General features: G+C 35.9%; 1 protein-coding gene across 2 annotated transcripts in view; it reads left to right on the top strand.

The window, feature by feature from the left end:
• Window positions 1–21286, top strand: part of GLRA2 (glycine receptor alpha 2) — a 323328-nt gene that overhangs the window by 113175 nt on the left and 188867 nt on the right. For both annotated transcript variants that reach the window (XM_001364618.4, XM_001364558.4), the window contains exon 6: window positions 21178–21260. In XM_001364618.4, the coding sequence (XP_001364655.2) occupies window positions 21178–21260 (83 nt within the window). The remainder of the gene's footprint in view (window positions 1–21177; window positions 21261–21286) is intronic.

The following is a 21286-nucleotide window of genomic DNA, read 5'->3' on the forward strand; positions in this document are numbered from 1 at the left end:
AAGGTATAAGTGACCAGATATCAGAGTTTCTCCTGCATGGGTTTTTTTATGGTTCAAATTTTGATAGGGGTTCTGAGAGGGAAAGAGCCAAAATGCCACTGAGTTAGTTGAGTTATGGAGTGGGGGTAGAAATGGACTAGAGCAATAGAAAAGGAAATTCTGTCTGGTTCACAAATTCAGCTTGAATTCCTATAGCTGAATAACCTCACAACATTTCTTCATAACCCAAGTATTATGTGAGGTAATTATTTGGTATTTGTCAGTTCCCTATCTCCAAATGGCTACTAGGCATATCTACTTATTCCACTAGCACTTGAAACTCAAGATGTCCAAAACTGAATTCAGTGTATGCCCTAAAATACCTAAAGTAGATCTCGCTTTCAAATTCCCCCATGAAACACACCCAAATCTTACTTGAAAACTCAGGCTTCATTCACTCTTTCCCATCCATTCAATGAGTTGTCAATTCTGCTTTCACTATCTCTCTAACATCTGTTCCCTTCTCTCCCCTCACACAGTCTTTATCTCCCTGGCCAGGACTATTGTAATAATGGTCTTCCCACCTTTGGTCTTCAGTAGCCATCCCCATCCTTTATAGCAATGATAAAAGAATCTTAGGCGTAGGTCTGATCTCTTTGTTACATGTTCAAGAGCCTTTGGTGTTTCCCTGTTGTCTTTAGAACAGCCTTCTCTTGTTTCTTGAAGTTTCCCCTGCTCCCTGAAGTATCTTCCACCAGCTGAAAGTGATTTCCTCATCCTCAAACTTGCCTAAACCAGGAATTCTTAATGGTTTTGGTGTCATGGTCTCCTCTGGCAGTCTGGTAAAGTCTATAGATCTTTTCTTAGAAAAAATAAAAAGGTTTTAAATACAGAAAATTAAGTATATGACATTACAAAGGGAACTAAGTATATTGAAATACAGTTATGAAAATATTAAAATAAGACAAATTCAGGGACCCCAGATTAAAGCTTCCCAGTAGATTAAGTTGCCTAAATTCTTGTTTAAAACTCATACAATATGTTATACCTATTCAGTTTCATGTTATGCCCTCCCTATTAGACTGTAAGCTCCTTAAGACAGAGACTACATCATTCATCATCTCTACTTATAGGATTGAGCAGAATGTTTTGGTATGATGATCCACACATATCTGGTCCATAATAAATGTTTGTTGGAAAATATTATTACTTTTTCGATTCCCAAAGAAATGGCAGGTCATGTTTTGTGGGCTTATTAGTTTTGTGTGAGCACAAAATATTCCACATCTGAAGTCAAGGTTTTAAGGAGAAACAGACACAGAGAGACAGAGATAGAGACAGAGAGGGAAACAGACAAAATAAGACAGAAAAACAGAACCTAGAGAGAAAAAAATAGAAAAATACAAAAACATTTCTCTAGTTCTATATGTTTTAAGAGAAACAGGGATACAGAGACAAAACAGGAAAAAAAACAGAAAACAGATAAAATATATAAAGCTAGAATAAAAAGAGACAGAAACACAAAGAAAGAGATCACAGAGACAGAGGCAAAGAGAAGCTCAAAGAACCAGAAAGAGAACAGACAGATAGAAAGATAAGGGACAACATGCTAGAATCTTAATCAAGGTCATATTTCCTGCCCTAGCCTTGTCTATTCTTATAAAGGAGAGAAATGCACACAAGAAATGATATTAAATCAAAAATAGTATGAGATCTCATTTGCTTTGAGCAGGAGGTACTTTCTGGTGAAATTTAAGCATATCATTTTGTGTTCCCAAGGAATCATCTTTCCCAGATGCACATAAAAAAGACAGAATTTAGGCGAATTTCTGCTTTCCCCCTCTATGACGCTGTCCTGTAGTGAGGGGGTAATAGTTAGGGTGAAGAACCAAATCTGCTTCTCAGCTTTTTTTTCCATTCTATTTACTGCCTTCAAAGCAACTCCTCTAGTGTGTTCATGCTCATTCTCCTGAATATTTATTGTATTGGCACTGTCATTTAGCCTCCAGCAATTCCCCCAACCAAAATCCACAACACACACACACACACATGAATTAAGAAATATGCCTTAATCATGCCTTTTTTTGAGCAAAATATCATAAAACCAAAAGACATAGATAGAAGCCAATGAAAGGAGAGACAGATAAGAAGGGGACAGCGGATGAAGGGATATACATTCAGCATGAGCCTTGGAAGATAGGAAATTTGGAGGAAAAGAAATGCTAATGTCCTGTACTCTTTAGTTCAGGAAAATATATTTCCAACAATCTTGAAATGGTAAATTGAGCACTGGATTGCAGAAGGCTTTCAAATCCTCTCACCATCCTCTCCTTTCAATCCCCAACTTGCTAGCTACATGAACACCAGTAAATCTCTTCCCCTTGCTAAAGTCTCAATTTTATCATAGGTAACATGAGGATAATGAGACTGATTCCACCATACCTTACAGGATTGTTGTGAGAAAATCATTTTACAAACATTCAAGTAAAATATGACTATGAACAATTATTTACTTGACCACAGAAACTATGGCACTAAATGTGAGAAAATGATGCTGGGAACAAAGGCTCACTCACTCTTTCAAAAGCAGAGGCCAAGTTGTCCTACAATGGCCAGGGGAAGTCATGAACTCCTGGTGCTTTGAGGTAGAGACTTTGCCAAAGAGTAAAGACCATGCCTTAAAGAATCAAATAGTCATCACAATGGAAGGTTGGTAAAAATTAATCAGAAGATCACCAAGATGATGAGGATTGGATAAGGACGAGTCAGTGTCTTTGAGTTCAAATTCTATTTGTGTGCTTGCAAGTGATATTGAATGGAACACAGAATGTTGGAGTTCTGGTTCTTTATTTGTAAGTCAGAAATAACAGTCACCATGAACCTTCTCATCCCTCCTTCTCTTGGGACACAAACTACATTTTGGTTCTTTGGATAACCCTGAAAGAAAGATGCAAAGCCAGATTCTAAATTCAAACTGCAGAAATAGACATGGTGAGATAAGACAAGAAAAGCAAAAAGGAATAACTAGGGATTCTGAGCAATCATTGTCTTTCTCATCATCTTGGCCCCATGGGCCCCTATCCTCCCTTTATCCTATTCTTTTTTCTTCTCTCCAAGGAAGGTGGATATATTTGGTCAGAATTCTAAATTTTGTGGACTCATCAGTTGTTAGAATCCCAGAGACCTTACAAATTACTGAAGCCATTCTTCTTATTTTATTGATGAGGAAAAGGAGTTCTAGAGGAGTAAAATGAAATGAACAGAATTGACCAGACCTCCATCTAATCAGTGGGAGATTTAGGCCTTGAATCCAACACTTCTATCTCTTAGTTCAGTATTCTTTCAACACCACATTACTTCCCCATTTATCCAAATAGCAATTTCAAAAACAAAGTGAAGTATGTTCCTAGAGACACTTTTTTCCCCTCTAAAATAACTGGTTTTGAGGGCAATTAGGTGGCTCAGGCAATTGAGGGCCAGGCCTAGAGATGGGAGGTCTTAGGTTCAAATCTGGCCTCAGGCACTTACTAGCTGGGTGACTCTGAGCAAGTCACTCAACCCCCACTGCCTAGCCCGTACCACCATTATTCTGCCTGAGAACCAGTATACTGTTTTGATTCTAAGACAGAAGGTAAGGGTTCTTTAAAAAATAATTATTAAATAAACACATAAATACATAAATAACTGGTATTGGCTCATCATTTAAAAAGGGTCATTGGGAGAAGGAAAATGTGTGGAAACAGGTCAAAGGGAGGAGAGAAGCAAATGTGTTTTAAAGTGTCTCAAATACTGAAAAAGACCTTAAACTTAGAAGGGAAAATAGGGAAGATTATTAGACAGTTTTTGAGCTGATAAAGCAAATTTGTTTCTAGGCTAATTTTGCTATTATAAAAATCAAATGGCTGGAAGGGTCTGTTAGAGCACTGAGAATACTATCACAGTCTGCTTTTTCCAAAGCTGTATCCAGACCCTCATTATTAGCCTTCAAGTTTATCCCTCTTCCTTCAGGCAGTACCATATTTAAAGTGTTCCAGCCAACTGAGAATCCCTTCTGTTTCAAAGCCCTCCAGAGTAGGAGATTCCATATCCTTTCTTGACCATTCCAAACAGTGACTGTGTAAGTCACTCTGACACTCTCAGAGAATACATCATAACCTTCATGCTTTCTTGTTGCAGCTTCAATCTGTTTTCTTTTATTCTGTCCCTAGACGAATCCGAAGACAATTGGTCCCATTGTTTAAGAGGACGTAAGAATTAGTTTTCAGTTTTCATGCCCATCTCTCTCTTTCTCTCTTCCTCTTTTCATACACATATGTACACATTATATAATATATATGGAGAACTCCTAGGAAAATCCAAGTAAGGAGTCCAACTCTCCCCATGAGGGAGAGAATGAAAAGGGAAGAAGAAGCTGGCAGAGGCAGACTGGAGAATTCAGTGAGAGGTTTTAAAGAGAACAGGGGAGAGGTAGCAATGAGTAAGTAGAAGGTATGGCTGAGAGGAGGTATATTGAAAGGAGGAAAAATGCATACACCCATACTGCAGTCCCAAATTATATGGAGTTCCTCTGGAAAGGACTTTTCACTATACATCATACATATACATAATTAAGTCAATCAAAGAAAGAGAAATCTAAGCGCTGAGATTTCTCGATAGTTAGATAGATGATAGATAGATAGATAGATAGATAGATAGATAGATAGATAGATAGACAAACAGACAGACAGACAGATAGATAGATAGATAGATAGATAGATAGATAGATAGACAGACAGACAGACAGATATATACAGATATACAGATACACAGATACTTAGATACATACATACATACACAAACACATCCATTTGCTAAAAATCCACTTTATTTTTTATTTCTATTTAACTGGTGTTCCATTTGTATCATTTGTAGTCAAAATGATGAAGTGGCAAATATTCACATACTCTACAGATGGAAGGGTGCTAGTTTTTACAGGAAACGGTATAGTATTTTGAATCAGAGCATCTGAATTCAAATTCCAGATCTGCTGCTTGCTTGATGAATGATATTTGCACAAGACATTTAACTTTTGTTGGCCTCAGTTTCCTCATAAATAAAGATAAGATGATCTTTAAGGTCCATTTTAATGCTAAATAGTACAAGTCAATTAATCAAATTTCCTCAGTTTCAAAATTAAGAAACTGAGGTTCAGAAAGATTGATTCACAGGAAACACAAATAATAAGTAGTGGGATTAAAAAACAGATCCTTTGAATCCTGATCCAGAGATTTTTCCTCTGTAGCACATTGCCTCTGGTCTCTCTCCACTTTTTCATAACCCTTTCAGGTGATTAGTTTTCTTTTGTTCATGGCTCCTCCAAGAACAAGAAACTTGTTCCTTTTCATGAGCACCATCCCATTTTCCAAATGTCTCTCTGTTTACCTTAAACCCTCCTTATCAGTCCCATACATCTCATTTTGCCAGGATTTGGAAGATAACTGAGTTTCTAATCTAAATGAATTAGCTCATCAAGCTGAATCATTTAAATAATAATACTATAATAATACAAAATAAATACTAAAGTGTTTGTCAATGGGCATTGCATTCTTAAGGAGAGCTCTTGAATATGACAATGCCTTAACATAAATGAATGCCTCAAGTGGAGGTAGAGGAAATATAAACTCTATGTAGGTAATGTTTGTCTTGTCCATACTTGTAATTAGCCATACCTAAAAAAATCACAAGCTTGATATTCCATGATGTTAAGTTTCACTCATTATCTTTCCTCTCAAAGTCTCCCCTCTTCAAAGCATTTCTATTTTTTTCCAAAGACAGAACCACAGTTCTGTCCTTAATTCTTTACTCTCTTTCACCCCTCATTTTCAATTTAGTAGCAAATCTGGTCACTAGTATCTTTACAAGAGCTCTCCTATAGTCTAACCCACACAGTCATCATCTTACTTTAGGTCTCTATCATCTTTCCTCTAGAATGTCTTAATAGCCTTCTAACTGGCCTCCCTGCTTCATGTTTCTCCTATTCCATTCTATTCTCTACTCAACTGCTAGAGATATTTTCCTAAAGAAGTCTGCCCAAATCACACATACTCAATAAATTCCAGTGGTTCTCTATTACTCCTTGAATCAAATAGAAAGTCCTTTATTTGACTTTTAAAGCTCTTTAAAAGCTGGCCCTCTACATTTACATTCTTTTTTACATTTTATTCCTCTCTAAGCAGTCTACTGTCCAGTTACACTGGCGTACTTGTTATTCTTCATTCATGTCTGCCATTTTGTTGCCTTTACCCCATGGCTGTTCCCCATGACTAAAATGCTCTCCCTTCTCCTCTCCTTTTCTTTTAAAATCCTCAATCTTTATCAAGCTTCATTTTAAGCTGCACCCTCAATAAAAGTTATTTTCCTGTCTCCTCAAATGCTATTGCTTTCCCTTCAAAAGTTTACCTTCTTCTTGTTTTGTATAAATCTTATATATAACTATTTTTATATATTGATTCCTCCTTTAGAATGTGACCTCCTTGAGGACTGAGACTAATTGTTTTTCCCTTTCTTTATATTCCCTTCGTTTAACAGTACCTGGAATAAAGGAAGTGCTTAATAAATGTTTGTTGACTGCCTGATTGTCATAGAAAATGGGAGAGGAAACTCATTTCTTAGATGCTATAAATGAAAAAAAGTCCAAAGTGTATTTGTGTGGCTCAAATGTAACCTGTCATTGTGTTTTTAGTTATATGACTTCTGCTTCTGCACATGGGATGGAACAGAACTTACTAATGGAAGCCAAATATTAGAAATTGCGAATTCTTTTCCTTCTGAGAATATTTAGATAATGTTTACTTGATATCCTTGCAATCCAGGAAAAATGTATTCTCCTTTTCCAAAGCTGTTTCCAAATCCTCATTATTTTTATGACTTGACTTAATGAAGCAATTTGGAGTGTACAACCCTGCTAATTTAATGACTATAGCATAAATGCCATCATTTAAATAAATACTGAGGTTTAGAACTCCCAGGAAAAGCCATGTAACCATAGAGATATAAGGAGTCCAATTCTCCCCATGGGGGAGAGAGAAAAAGGGAGGAAGAAGCTGGCAGAGGCAGACTGGAGAATATCAGTAAGAGATTTTAAAAGAGAAATGAGGGAGGATAATAAATCAGTAGAAGGTATGGCTGTGAGGGGGTAGATTGAGTAGAGGAAAAATGTGTATTCCCATATTGCATTCTCAGTGTGTTGTCCTCACCTGTATGGAGTTCCTTTGGATAAGGCTTTTCACCAGGCATAGTGTATGCATAATTAGGCCAAACAAAGAAAGAGAAAGAAAAAAAAGCCCTAAGGTTCAGGCTACTGTCCTCATTAGAATGCCACTGGAGTGACCACTATCCCAATTTTTGCCAAGCTGTGTGTGATAGGGCAATTGTGTTTTAAATTCTTTTAAAGTACCTTTCCACTCCATTAACATTCATTTGAGACCTATGTTTAGACCTGGCTGGGAGGTAGTAGGTAGCCTCTGTAAATGCCTCTCCAGTCTGGGACATTTACCTTATGTGGCTTTTACATCTAACATCTCAGAACCCACCAGAACTCTCTCCCCTTTTCCAAAGACAAAGCATCAAAACTCAAGGAGTTTTAAGCCTTCCCCTGTATTCTGGGTTTGATATTCTAATGGAGGAGCTCCAGGGTTCAGAAAAAAAAAATACATCCTACTCTTGGATCTCTAATCCTTTCACCCTAGACTGGATGCCCAAATTCTCCATAATAGGGCATATAATTGTGGCACAGATTTGGGATGATGTGTTATCAGTTATCTACGTATATATCCCCTACAGTTCAGAAAGATACTGACTACCTGGGCTACAAACTCAAACGAGGAATCTCCCAGTTCCAGAGTAGATCTTTAGTAAGCAACACAGTAATCTATGAGAGAATCCCTGGAGACAAAACACAGACATAAATATAGCCTCCAGAATATGTTCACAGATGAGGGCTCCCACAAATGCTTTTATACAATCATACAGAAATGTTTGGCCTGGAAAATAATCGGCTGCATTCAGAAGCTGGAACAGACCAAACCAACAAGCAAAATGACAGTTCTGTTCTATTAATCCCCCTTCCTTGAATTTTCCTTCTGTCAAGAAGCCAAAAGAAAGTTTGGGATTTATGGTAAAGTTTAATCGAGTTTATATTTGGCTCACCATTTCTGCTGTTCTTCAAAGACTCTTCAGTCTCCCTTAAGCCTACAATAAACATTCATACCTTAAGAGTGGCCCTTAGGGGACACATGGAATATTTCAGAGTTCTCTCTTTGTAAAAATTTCCAAAAAAAGGTTCTCCATCGAAAAATATGAAAAACAATTTCCTCATCTACAAACCTAAGCATTCTTCTCATTGGGTGTCCTTCATCATGACCACATGAATTAGAAATCAAACCTCCATTGAATAGAAAACCTGACACTAAGTTATAAGATAATACTGTAGGATCTAGAGTTGCAAGGGAGTTTAGAGACAATCTAGTTTGGGATGATCTAATCTACCTCTCTGAAGGAAATGAGGTTCAGAAAGGGAAAAAGACTTGTCCAAAGTCAAATAGGTACTAAATGTAGGTAAGCAGATACAGGTTCTGGTCTTCTGATTCTAAATACAGTGGCCTTCCACTGCAAGACAAGATAACCTATGATGCCTAGAACTTTTATATGTTTCTGAAATATAATTTATATATGTATATATGCACATATATATAAAGAGAGATTTTTATTTACAACTTCTTATAGCAGAGTTCAAAACAGCTTTTGTTAACCAGACTCTTCCTTTTCAGAAAAAAAAAACAATAAAGTAGTCTCTCCATATTCAACATAATGGTATCATTATGTAGTTTAAACAGTAAGATAAATGAAAGAAAAGGAGTTAGAAAAACTAAGCAGTCACCCCTGAATTCCACCACTGAACATCTTTCCTTCCCATTTGAGAAATGAAAATAATGCTTTATTTTCATAGTAATGATAAAAGGATATTAATAATGAAAATTTACATTTAGATATCTTAAAATTGGCAGAATTCTTTTTGGTTGTCATCCCATTTGAGCTTTTCAAAAATTCTGACAGGTAGACATAACAGATGTTGTTGTTTCACAAATAAAGAGCTAGTAGTCATGAGAGGTTAAGTGATTTGCTTGTATTATTTCAATCAATCAATTAATAAACATTTACTTAGAGCTTATATGTCAAACACTATGCTAACCTCTGGTCAGAAAGAAAATGTTCGAAACAGGATTCAGAGTCAGGACTTCATAGCTATAAGTCTAGTCCTCTCTTCAATTAGGAACAGCTCAGAATAAAAATGACATTGAAATGACAAATATGATTTTATTTCATGAGATCTTTTCTAGTACCTAAAGATCTCTCCTTCCCCTTTTTTTCAGTTGTTTTTGTTAACACATGTTAACAAACTTCTGTTTGCTACCTTCAAAAATACTTCTTTTTTAAAAAGATAAATTATTAAAACAAAGAAATAGTTCAGTAAATTAAATGACATATAAACTGAGAATGACACTTTTCCACACCCAAATTTCCATAAATTAGAAAAGAAGGAAAGTGATTTTTTTCCATTTATTTCCAAACCTAAACTCACTCATTATCAGTACATATTTTTCAGATTTGTTTTGTCTTCTTTCCATTAGCATTGTTGTAGTTATTATATTTGTTTTCACATTTCTGCTTACTTTCACTCTGCATTAGTTCAGAAAAATCTTCTCATGCTTTTCTGAATTTTTCATATACATCATTTCTTATAGCTCAGTACCATTCCATTTAATTCAATTACCATAGTTTCCTTATTCTTCCCCTATTAATGAACAACTATTTTCCCCAATTTCTTTTTTTTTGTCTCCCTCCAAAATTGTTTCTATAAACATTCTAGTGTTTATGGGACCTTTCTTTTTATCTATGTTTGCCTTTGGGGTATATACCTAACACTGGTGTCTTTTATTCAAATTGTATAGAGATTATAGTCTTTTTTAAGCAAAACTTCAAATTTCTTTCCAAAATGCTTGGACTAATTGACATCATATTTAGTGTTTCAGTGTGCCTATATTTCTGCAACTACCCCAACATTATTTCCACTTTTTTTCACCTTTGCCAGTTTGCCAAGTGTGAGGTAGAACCTCAGATTTTCTTTTTCTGTTAGAGTTTTTGGGGTGCACTTTTTACATGGTCATTAATAGCATACAAATCTTTTGAGAATGATTATATTTTCTGACCATATACAATAAGGAATGAGTCTTGGTATTAAATTTTTATGTTCATTTTCTATACATCTTAAATACTAGCCCTTTATCAGAGATATTTGCTACAGAACAACATCTTTTCCTTCATATAATTAAGAGAGTCATTGTTAACAGTAAGAAAATCTAGGCATAATTTGCCTTTTGAAGATTCATCTGATAGTGTATAAACTTGGCCTCCTCCATATTGTCTTAACATTAACTTTAGCCAACAACATATGAATGTATTCTTTCAAGGTACTGAATACAAGTAGTATTGAATGGCATATATTTTTTTTCCTGGCCTGTTTCATCCAAGGCATAATGAAGGTCTTCTGTGACACCTTTATGATATTGGATAAACATAACTCCACATACTCAGCAATTGATTTGTGCTTGCCTCTTTTTTAATGAAAGAGTAAATGGCACAGGTCAGCTAATAAACAAAGCAGTGGTGGTTATCCATTGTGACCATTGACACCTGGATATTGCACTTGGCTAAGTGATCTATTCGAACCAATGTCAGAAGTATTTATGGTCAAAAGTAAAGTATGGTTCTTCTGCCTCAACTTAATTGAGTTGGGGCAGCTGAGTGATCCTGTGTTTCTAGAGCCTAGCCAAAAATGTGATACTGGGTGAATTTGTCTTTAAATTCTAAGCCTCATTGTTCTGAGTTTCTTTTTTCCACTAAGTAGCACCCTTGTGAGAGGACACCTCAGGCTCCTGACATCTCCACAGCATCTCTTTTCTCTTCTCTCTCAACTTTTCTTTCCCCAAAAGGATCTATTAATTTATTTCACCATGATATAAAACTGATAACAGCCCAAAAGAAGATCAAAGTCTAAAACTGAAGAATGAAGTTCAAACAATGGAATTTTAGTAATAAGTCAAAGTAAAGAAACCTGGGGGGGTAGCAGGTGGAGGCATGAGGCTAGTAGGCTGAGCATTTCAGTGGGGTCTTCCAAATATTAATGAAATCAATCGTATATGCTTTGTATTTCATCCATACATAAGGTAGTCCTATTGAGAACTATGTCTTTGTCTGCTAGAACTGAGGTTGGAGCCTAAAGCAGAAAATAGCTTGGAAAAGTCACTAGAAAACATAATGGAGCAACAAATAATTGTAAAGTAATAGAAGGATAACTGTGATATACTTCACAATAAAGTGAGTTACAGAATTTATTGACATATTTGTTTGAGGTGAACAAAAGCCCATTATCTTTAAATATGAATGATCCTTTAAAGTTACCATTTTATTTCACGGATCTCTTTGTTCCATGTTCTTTCATAGAGATTTTTTTTAAAGCATCATTTGACCAAAATATTCCCTTAAAATTCACCAAAATGTTCATTCTTCATGAATCAGAGCATTCAATAAGGTGGTGAATGTTTAAGGGAGATTAGTAGTAGTTTTACACTATTGAGAACTGTGATTTTTATTTAAATTCCTAATTTTCCCTAGGCTAGTTCCATTTACGATCCAGCTAGATTGAAATGCCATCCTTTTCTAGTGTTTGATGCAAACAGTCAAATCTCACTTGTATAATAATAGAAGATGAACCTGGAAAAGCCACAAAATCAATTCAGAAAGCTGAGAAATTGGCTCAGTGTTACCTAGAGGTGAAGTGGATGAACAAATAGTGTGATATTATGTTGATTCTATGGAAGGAAATGCTTCCCTGTGTAAAGTTTATTTCTCATTGCTATAATGCCTTCAATTCCCAACCAAGTCAAAGAAAAGGAAGCTATAGGAGCATTGCTGCTCTACATTAAGGCTTTGAACTCCCATACAGAAGTGAACCCTTTATAGGTCAAATTCTCTTGAAAGATATAACACTGAAACTATCATCCACTCATATCATACCATAAATAAGGTTCACATCCTTTCTTTTTCTTTATTTTTATTTCTTTATTTTATTTACTTTTGAAAATTTTATTTAATTAGTCAATTTAGAATATTTTCCCTTGGTTACAAGAATCATAATCTTTCCTTCATTCTCATCTCTTCCCTCTTTCTTATTTATTTTTTGATTTGATTTATCTAGATCTGATAGAGGAAGGTTCAAGCCTCCCACTAGTATACTTTTACTATCTATTTCATCCTTGAGCTCCACTAGTTTAGTAATCCTTTTGAAATTTGGATGCTATACCATTTGGTGCATACATATTGAGTACTGATATTCCCTCATTGTCTATACTGCCTTTTTTCGGGATGTAATTACCTTCCCTATCTCTTTTAACTAGATCTATTTTTACTTTGTCAGATATCATGATTGCTACTCCTGTCTTCTTTTTCTCAATTGATGCCCTATAGATTTTGCCCCATCCACTTACCTTTACCCTGTGTGTCTACCTGCCTCATGTGGGTTTCTTGTAGATAACATATGGTAGGATTTTTGTTTCTAATCCATTCTGCTATTTGCTTCCTTTTTATGGATGAGTTCATTCCATTCACATTCAAAGTTATGATTACCAGATGTGTATTTTCCAACATTTTGATTTCCATTCCTAGTCCTGCCCTTCCTTCCTTCACTATTTCCTTCTACACCAGTGTCTTGTTTTTAATCAATCCCCTGATTTCCCACCCTTATTTTGCTTCCATTTCCCCCTTCTTTTTCCCCTCTTATTTTTCTTTAGGGTCTTTTTACTCTATGCCACACACTATCCTGCCATTGTATTACTTCCCTCCCCACCAGTCCATTTGTTACCCTTCTGCTTCTCTATGGGGTGTGAATCAATTCTCTGCCCCAATGGATCTGATTGTTCTTCCCTCTGAGGCAATTTCAATGCACATAAAAATTAAGTATTTACTGTCTCCAACCTCTTTACCCTTCTAGTGTACCCCATTTTGTCTCTTTTCCCATTTCTCTTAGTATTAACCTCTTTTTTTACCTCTACATATATATAATTATATATATATATATAATATAGATACATATAGATAGACACACACATATAGATAGATAGATAGATAGATAGATAGATAGATAGATAGATAGATAGATAGATAGATAGATAGATAGATAGATAATAGATAGATATATATTGGCATTTCATCCTATACAGTTTATCACTGTTCTTTCTAAGTATAATTCTTCTAGATACCCATGTGATAATAACAATTTTCATGAGTTACCAATATCCTTTTTTCTTATAGGGATACAAATCAACTTATTGGATCCCTTAAAAAAAAGCTGTGTTTTTTTTCTTTCCTTTCTTTATTACCTTTTGGTGATTCTTTTGAGTTCTATTTTGGGGCATCAAATTTTCTGTTAAGGTCCGGTCTTTTCTTTATGAAAGTTTGGAAGTCTTCTATTTTATTAAATGACCATACTTTCCCCTGCAAGAATATAGTCAGTTTTGCTGGGTAGTTGAATCTTGGTCATAGACCTAGTTCCCTTACTTTCTGGAATATCATATTCCATGCTTTTCAGTCCTTCAGTGTAGATACAGCCAGATCCTGTGTTATCCTCACTGTAGTTCCATGGTATCTGAATGACTTCTTCTTAGCAGCTTGTAATATTTTTTCTTGGTCTGATAGTCTGATAGTCTGATAGGCTATCACATTCCTTGGTATTGTCAGTTAGGGATTAAGTACAGGAGGTGATCTGTGGATTCTTTCAATCTCCAATTTTCCCTCTTTTTCTAGAATTTCAGGGCAGTTTTCTTGGATAATTTCCTGTAGAATGATGTCCAGACATTTTCTTTTGTCATGATCTTCTGGTAGTTCAATGATTCTTAGCAGTATCTCCTGAACCTGTTTCTAGATCTTCCATTTTGTAGATGAGGTGTTTCATATTTCCCTCATTTTTTTCATTCTTTTGATTTTGTTTTATAGTTTCCTGCTGCTTTGTGAAATCATTTGCTTCAAGTTGTTGATTATGGTTTTTAAAGACTGAATTTCATTCCTGACTTTTTGATCATCGTCCTTCTGGTCTGATTTTCTTTGGAGGTTATCTTTCATCTTCTTTGCCACATATTTCATTTCTTTTGCCTCATTTTCAAGCTTATTAATTTTGGCTTTCAAGACACTGTTTTCTGTTTCCAGATGATTTATTTTGCTTTTTAAACTCTTTTCCCAGTTGTCTTCAGCCTCTCTTAATTGTCCTTTGAATTGTATTTTGTTTTCTTCCAAAGCCTATATATAGTTCACTGGAATTCCTGTGTTTTGCTCCGTGTTCCTTGGTTCTCCTCTGTTCCATTTGTTATTTGTTCATTGCCTGGATAGAAGCTGTCAATAGTAATTTCTGTTTTTCTTTTTCTGATGTTTACTCATATTTTCTCCATTTTTCCTCCCTGTAATTGCCTGTAGTCTTCCTCCCCTCATTATGTGCTGGATGGGTGGCTTTGGGCTATTCTGTCTTGAAGGGGATTCTTCTCTGTTCTACTGATTGATCATGTTAGTCAGATCTTCCCCAGCTGACAGTAGAAGCTAAAAAGGATCTGGGCTTCCTGCCCTATTATGAAGGTTGTTGCTTGTAGTTTGTTGCAGGCTTTGCCCTTAGGGTTTAGCCAGCAAGGCTCTCAGAGAAGTTTGGGGGAGGGGTGTTTGAGCTTGAACTTCCCTGCCCTCTGAAGGCTTCTTATCTGCCCTATTGATAAGACTGAGCCAGGGTGGAGGTGATCTGCAGAGCTGCATGTGCCCTGAAGCCAAAACCTCAAGGAGTAGGGGGGGTCAAGATGGAGTGTCTTGGCTGTGACTAGGCTGCCTGCTCTGAGCTTCTCCAGGTGCCTCCCTGATGCCCGTTTTCAATGCCCTGAGCAGCAAGTTACTCCTTCCAGACCAGTGCCCTTGTCTGCCCAGAGATTCCAGCCACCACTGGAGGCTCAGCACTGTAGGTGGGGGAGAGGTCCTCGGATCTTACTTCTTCCTTCCCCTTAAACCTGCATGTTCTAGAATTCAGGCTTTTTGGGGGGCTTACCTTTTACGTTGCATCCAGCAGGAGGGTTCCCTAGCTCTGTCCTGTAGTTGGATTTGGTTTTCAGTCTCCTCAAAGCATTGTGTTTTTTATTTGGTGAGGAAGGGTTGCTGAGGTCTGAACTTTTGCTGCCTCTCAGCCTCCATCTTGACTCCACCTCCCATATCCTTTCTTGATAAGAGGTTTTGATAGGAAGAGAACATAAGGGTGCTTGGTGGCTAGACGGGAAGAAAAGGGGTACCACTAAAAGAAAATAGTCACAGAACAGTTATGAACTCTGATTTGGGAAATTGGGAATGCTAAAGACATTTGCCTCCACAGTTTCAACTAGGGCTCTACACTAATAAAATGGATCACTGCAAGTAGATTTTAGTCTGGTCCCTATTGAAAGTAATTGTGTGAGCCTATGGTCTGATAGACTTCCTTGGATCAAAAAAAAAGACACTATGCCATATCCTTCATCAGTTCAACATACTTTCAAGAGGATAGGACTGAGAATGGGGGCTCAGGCTATTGCCACTTAAATTAAAATAAAAGGTCAAGACTTTGAAAAACTAGGAAAATTATTGGCTCTATTAGTACCTAATATCTGAGGATCCACCACTATTCTCTTTTTCCACAACTATATCTGGAGGTCAATTTTATGATTTTAGAAACTGGTTTTCTTCTTGTCTCTACTCTTTTGAATCAGGCACTAAATCAAACGTGCCACTAAATCTAGATCATCTGAACCTCCATAATTCCTAATCAATTTAAGATTTAAACTAAAGCTCACTCTCCTCCAGATTAGAATTTTACCTTCTGTAAGCCCAGATTATTCTTCTCAATCATAGGCTCTACTTAGGTCAAAAGCATTCATAGACTTGGAAGAAAGAATAATGATAGATTATATTTATTTGTTCTAGAATCTCATCTTTTTGTTCCTCAGAAGAGAAGCAGTTGGTAGAGTAGACTGAGGGTCTGTTTTAGAGTCAAGGAAATCTGTGTTCATCTCTGCTTTTGATATATAATAGATATCTCTGTGAGCAAGTTATCTAACCTCTCCTGTCTCCGGTAAGACTAAGAGGATAAATTACAGGTTAAATGGCAATCTGTATTCATGAGGGAATTTCCCACTGGGAGTTTCTTTCAATGATAAAATTATAGGTGCTGACAAATCTAATAAAATAAAATGTGGGTAACAGTATGTGAAGAGTTAGAATATGTATTTTATACTTTATATTGATTAAATTCTATGTCACCCATCCAAGGAAGAACTGGTATGTAGTTAGTAGGTCTCCTAAGTACCTTACATCTGAGGTCCAAGGTTCTAGAAAGCCATCTTCCTTGTCAAATCATCAGTATCAATGAATATCGGCAGTGCACATAGTGCACTCAGAGGCAGTGTGGACTATTAGACAGAGAGGTGGCCTTGAAGCCAGGATGACCTGGCTACTAGTTTTGTGAACTTCTGACAGCTACTAGTTTTGTGAACCAGGGCAAATCCTTTAATGTCGCAATGCTCTAGGAATCTTTCTATGACTATATATTGCAAATAAGTGTCAGACCTGCATTAGTTCAGGGAAGTTTTTTCTAATCCCTTTCCTACTCTTTATAAGTTGCTGGACATCTTTCCAAGCACAAAAGCAATATCTATAATTCCACAGATTTTACTTGATTGGTCCAGTGGCATTGCTTGCCTGCCTGTCCTAATGAAGACAAGTTACTATGACTATTTAAATCAAGCTTTAAAAATAGTACATTCATTGGACTTGCTTTAGGCAAGTACATTACTCATTAAAATGTTCATCTTTCCATCACTGAATTCTTCTAGTTTTCAAACGGCTGTTTTTGTATAAAATATTTAACTGAGAATGAGCATTTCATGTTGCATTATTAGTTTCTGAGCTCATAATTGACCTGCCCACTCATCATTGGAATCTTTATAGTTGTCCTTTATGATTCAAGGAACATGTTTTATCAGTTGTAATGATGAATGACTAATTAAGACTGCTTAGATAACAGCTTCAATATATAACAACCCCTTCCCCACCTGAGGACCCCACTGCAATTTGTCTAAACTTAACAGATACTGTTTGGGTTCGGTTCCCCTTGGCATACAGGGGACCACAAAAATCAATCTTGCCTTCCTGAACATAGAAGGTTAGGTAAACCTGACACTGTCTCCCTCCTGCATTCTCTCCATCTGGTTTTAAGCCAGTAGAGAGGAATGGATGATATAGTCAAAAGACCACTAGCTAGAAATCAGCCCATTTCTAGGTAGATACTATAGAGATCTATTCCAGGTCTACCATCTAGTTTCTGTGTAACCATGGGCAAGTCACTTCCACTTTTTGGGCCTCAGGTTTTGTTTGTTTCTAAATCTGTAAAATTAGGTTAGTGGCTACATTATCTCTTAGTCTTCTTGTAGTTGAAATACAATATAATTCTATGAGAAAAGAACTTCTAACTTTACTCATTCTTATGTAAGTGGCACATGCCATTATCCATATTGAACAGCAAGTGATATGCTCATGTTAGCAGCAATGAATGGTTGATAATTGCACTATTCATAGAATTAAGGACAAGATGAAGTAATCAGCTTAGCCCAGTAAGATTTGCCTTTTTATTAGGCAGAGGAGGAGGTCAATCACACACTCAATCAATCATCAGATTTTTATGAAGGGCCAAATCCTACCCAGGTGCGATGAGATTTCAGGGATCATATGGAAGACCTTTCTATTCACTACACAATGTCTGAGATTCTACTATCAGAATAGCATCATTAGTTTAGAATTTTTCCTCCCTCTAAAAGTTCTATAAGAAGTTACTAGTTATTTATGCCTTGTTGGGGATGAGACCAGATTTTAAGGAGGAATGACTAGAAGTCTGCAGGACTCCCTGAAAGAAGCAGAGGTACTCAAATGGTAGATTCCATCTTTCCTGCTTCTATCCCTGCAATGCACTCTCCCTCCTCATCTCTGTCTCTTAGAATCCCTAGTTTACTCCAAAGCTAAACTGAAGCTTTTTCTTCTGCATGAGGCTTTTCCTGATCTTCCCACAGCTAGTGCTCCCTCTTCCCAATTGCCATGAGGGTATCTTGGATATACTTATATATGAATATATTGTCTTCTCTCATAGAATGTAAACTCCTTGAGGACAGAAACTGTTTCATTTTTTGTCCTCGTATCCCTACTGCCTTTTAATAGTGTCTTCATATAGTCTTTGCTATCCTTACTGATTTATACAAGAATAAGCCACAAGGTAATGTTGGAAGGTGTCACATTGCTCAAGTAGAATACATAGTGTCATTGAGTCCTTTGGAGAGGATGGAAGACACAGCTATTCATGTAATTGTTTATGAACAGTTCATTCATATCTTTGCTATATTTCGGTAACAAATGTATACTGTTAATATAGCTCCAGCATTTAAAACATTACACTTTCCAAAACACCTAATGGGTTTTTTTTTCTGTAAAGGTAAAGTCCAAAGCCCAAATCTCCACAGGTGCATGGTAACCTAGAGATGACATATTGTAGGCTGTTCCCAGTTTTCAATGAATAGATTCTAATTTTCATTTGTACCTGAGATGACATGATTTTAAGGGCAATGTTAACTTCCCAGTCTTTGCTATTGGCAAATATTCAGTCATAAGTGCAAAGACTTCTTAAGGAGGAAATCAGAAAAGGCAAAAATGGGAGTAAAAAAGGCTGCACTTACTGAAATCTTGGCTGATTGATCAAAGCAGCCAAATGAAGATTGATTTTTTTTTGTATTGAGGAGGTTTTTTTTTTTTCTCAATGAGTGGTTACCCTGTTGGTAATACTACTGACCTAAATAATACTGAATGCTTTGAAACATTGTTATTAAAGTATTGAAAACTTAAATAGTTTAGGGAGAGAGAGAGTAAATGGAGAAAGGAAGCAATTCTATGAATGAATGTTAACATTTCTATTCAGGAAAAAAAGCAAACTGTGAAACCAGATGTGAGAAGTGTGGTTTTGTTTGTTTTTAGTTAGGTTATTTCTTTAGTGGGAAGAGTGCAGCTGAATTATATTTGGAAAGGAATAAATTCTTGGGAACCACCTCTCAACTTTTCAAATAAACCAAGATATAAGTTCAAATATTTCTAACTGTAATTTACCTAAAACTAAGGAGAAACTCATAAGCAGTATGAAGAAGGAGGAGCTTTTCCATATTAAGAAATTTTTTTTGTTTCAAAATAGGCAAAAGAAACTTTACTTATATAGAGTCAATGAAAGATAGATTAAAACATATTCCTCAATATTCTCCCTTTCCACCATTTTAGCAAACACACACACATATATATGCACACCAAATTATTGATGTTTGCACATGAATTTTGTTCACAGATTGCCTTTTTAAAAATAATTTCACAGATCTCATTTTCCCTCCATAAAATCTCATTTGTAGGAAGAAACAAAACTATTTAATATTTTTACATTATACTAATTTTGTCTATTATTGAGAATTCAGAGTATTTTCCCATAGCATCTATGTTATAAATAATGATTAGGTTCCAAGGCAACAAGTTAATTTATTTAATAAAGTGATTGATAATGACATACATTTATAATAAAAATGAAGATAATACTAATAACTAAATAAAAGGGGGAAAACTATAGAAATGAATAGAAATAGTTGTTTATAATGCTTGTGCACAAGACAAAAGTTTTCATTAGAAAAAAGAAGAAATAGAAACTTCAGAAGAGATTATGGAGGAAGCTCCTGGGAAGCTTTAGGTACTGTACAGGCTGTTAACAATGATGCTTCATAAAATTTATCTTTTCTCCAAACCTTTTTTATATTTTATGTGTTTCATGTGTATCACTAGCGTCACTCTCATGCTTTTTATTTGGGAATTAGAATCAGTAGTGTTCAAAAATGGAGTAAAAAAGAATGAAGGAATAAAAGTTGAGGGTAAATAAGAAAGAGAAACAAAAACTGGGAGACTCCTAACTAAGATGTGAGAGGCACACCACTAAATCATGGAAATCAAAGTTTTAGATTTGGAAGGAACCTTACTTAATTTGTGACCAATCTCCTAGTTACTAATATAAATAAAATGAGTTATGGGAGTGGTTTAAAGAACTTGACTGAGGTCACAAAACTAGCTAGTTTTTGAATGGGATGAGGATCTCCAGACATCTTGTACCATTAGATTTCTCACCACAAATCAAGTTGGAGAAAAAGTGGGGATTCTTTGTGCAACTATCCTGTAAGGAAAAAGTTCCCTTTGCTGTCACAGGAAATACTATGCTCCCAGAACAGCTTGGAGTGTGTTGATGGAGTGTATTTAAAATGAAGGAGCAGTGAATTGAGTTAGGATTAAAGGGGGAAGAGGACACAGTATAAGACCACATAATATAAGACAGTATATGTTAAGTCAAATATTCATTTGGTGAGTATGCCTTAACAGTTATACTGCTTTTACAGGGAAAAATATACTATATCAACGTGGAAATGTTACCTTACATAATTTAACATTAATCTTTGTAGGATATCAAGTTTAGTAATAATGTAGCTAAGCATGACTACATATGACAAGAGGGCATCTACAGGTTGACACCAATTTCACTATACTAGCAGTTCTGATTACTTTAGAGTTGATAGTCATTGAGGAGAAACCACCCACCCAGCTATAATTATAATATTGTTGAATCTTACCTTTTAAAAGGAAACAGGCAAGGTTGGCCTTTTGCCTGACTCCCATCTATAGACATAGAGGTCAACTGTTTTCCTTACATAGTTTCTCTATGGGTATCTCTAATTAAAGAATGAAATCTAGGCCAGTACCAAAAGAGAAAGGGAAGAAGGTAGGGGAATGAGAGAAATGGGATAGAGACAAAGTATGCAAAATTAACCTGTCCCTGATGTCTGCTTTAAAAAAAATAGAAATTTCTTAGATGAGTGTCAGATTTTATTAGCCTTTATAATGCCACTTTGTTTAATACAAAACAGGTTTTTTGTTTATTTAGAATGAGATTCAATAGAATTAATGGTTTTGGTCTTTTCCTCCTTTTCCTAGGTTGACTCTAACCTTGTCTTGTCCAATGGACTTGAAGAACTTCCCCATGGATGTCCAGACTTGTACAATGCAATTGGAGAGCTGTAAGTACCTTCATTGAAATAAGTTG

Source organism: Monodelphis domestica, chromosome 8 (assembly GCF_027887165.1).
Source record: "Monodelphis domestica isolate mMonDom1 chromosome 8, mMonDom1.pri, whole genome shotgun sequence".
Taxonomy (NCBI): Eukaryota; Metazoa; Chordata; class Mammalia; order Didelphimorphia; family Didelphidae; genus Monodelphis; species Monodelphis domestica.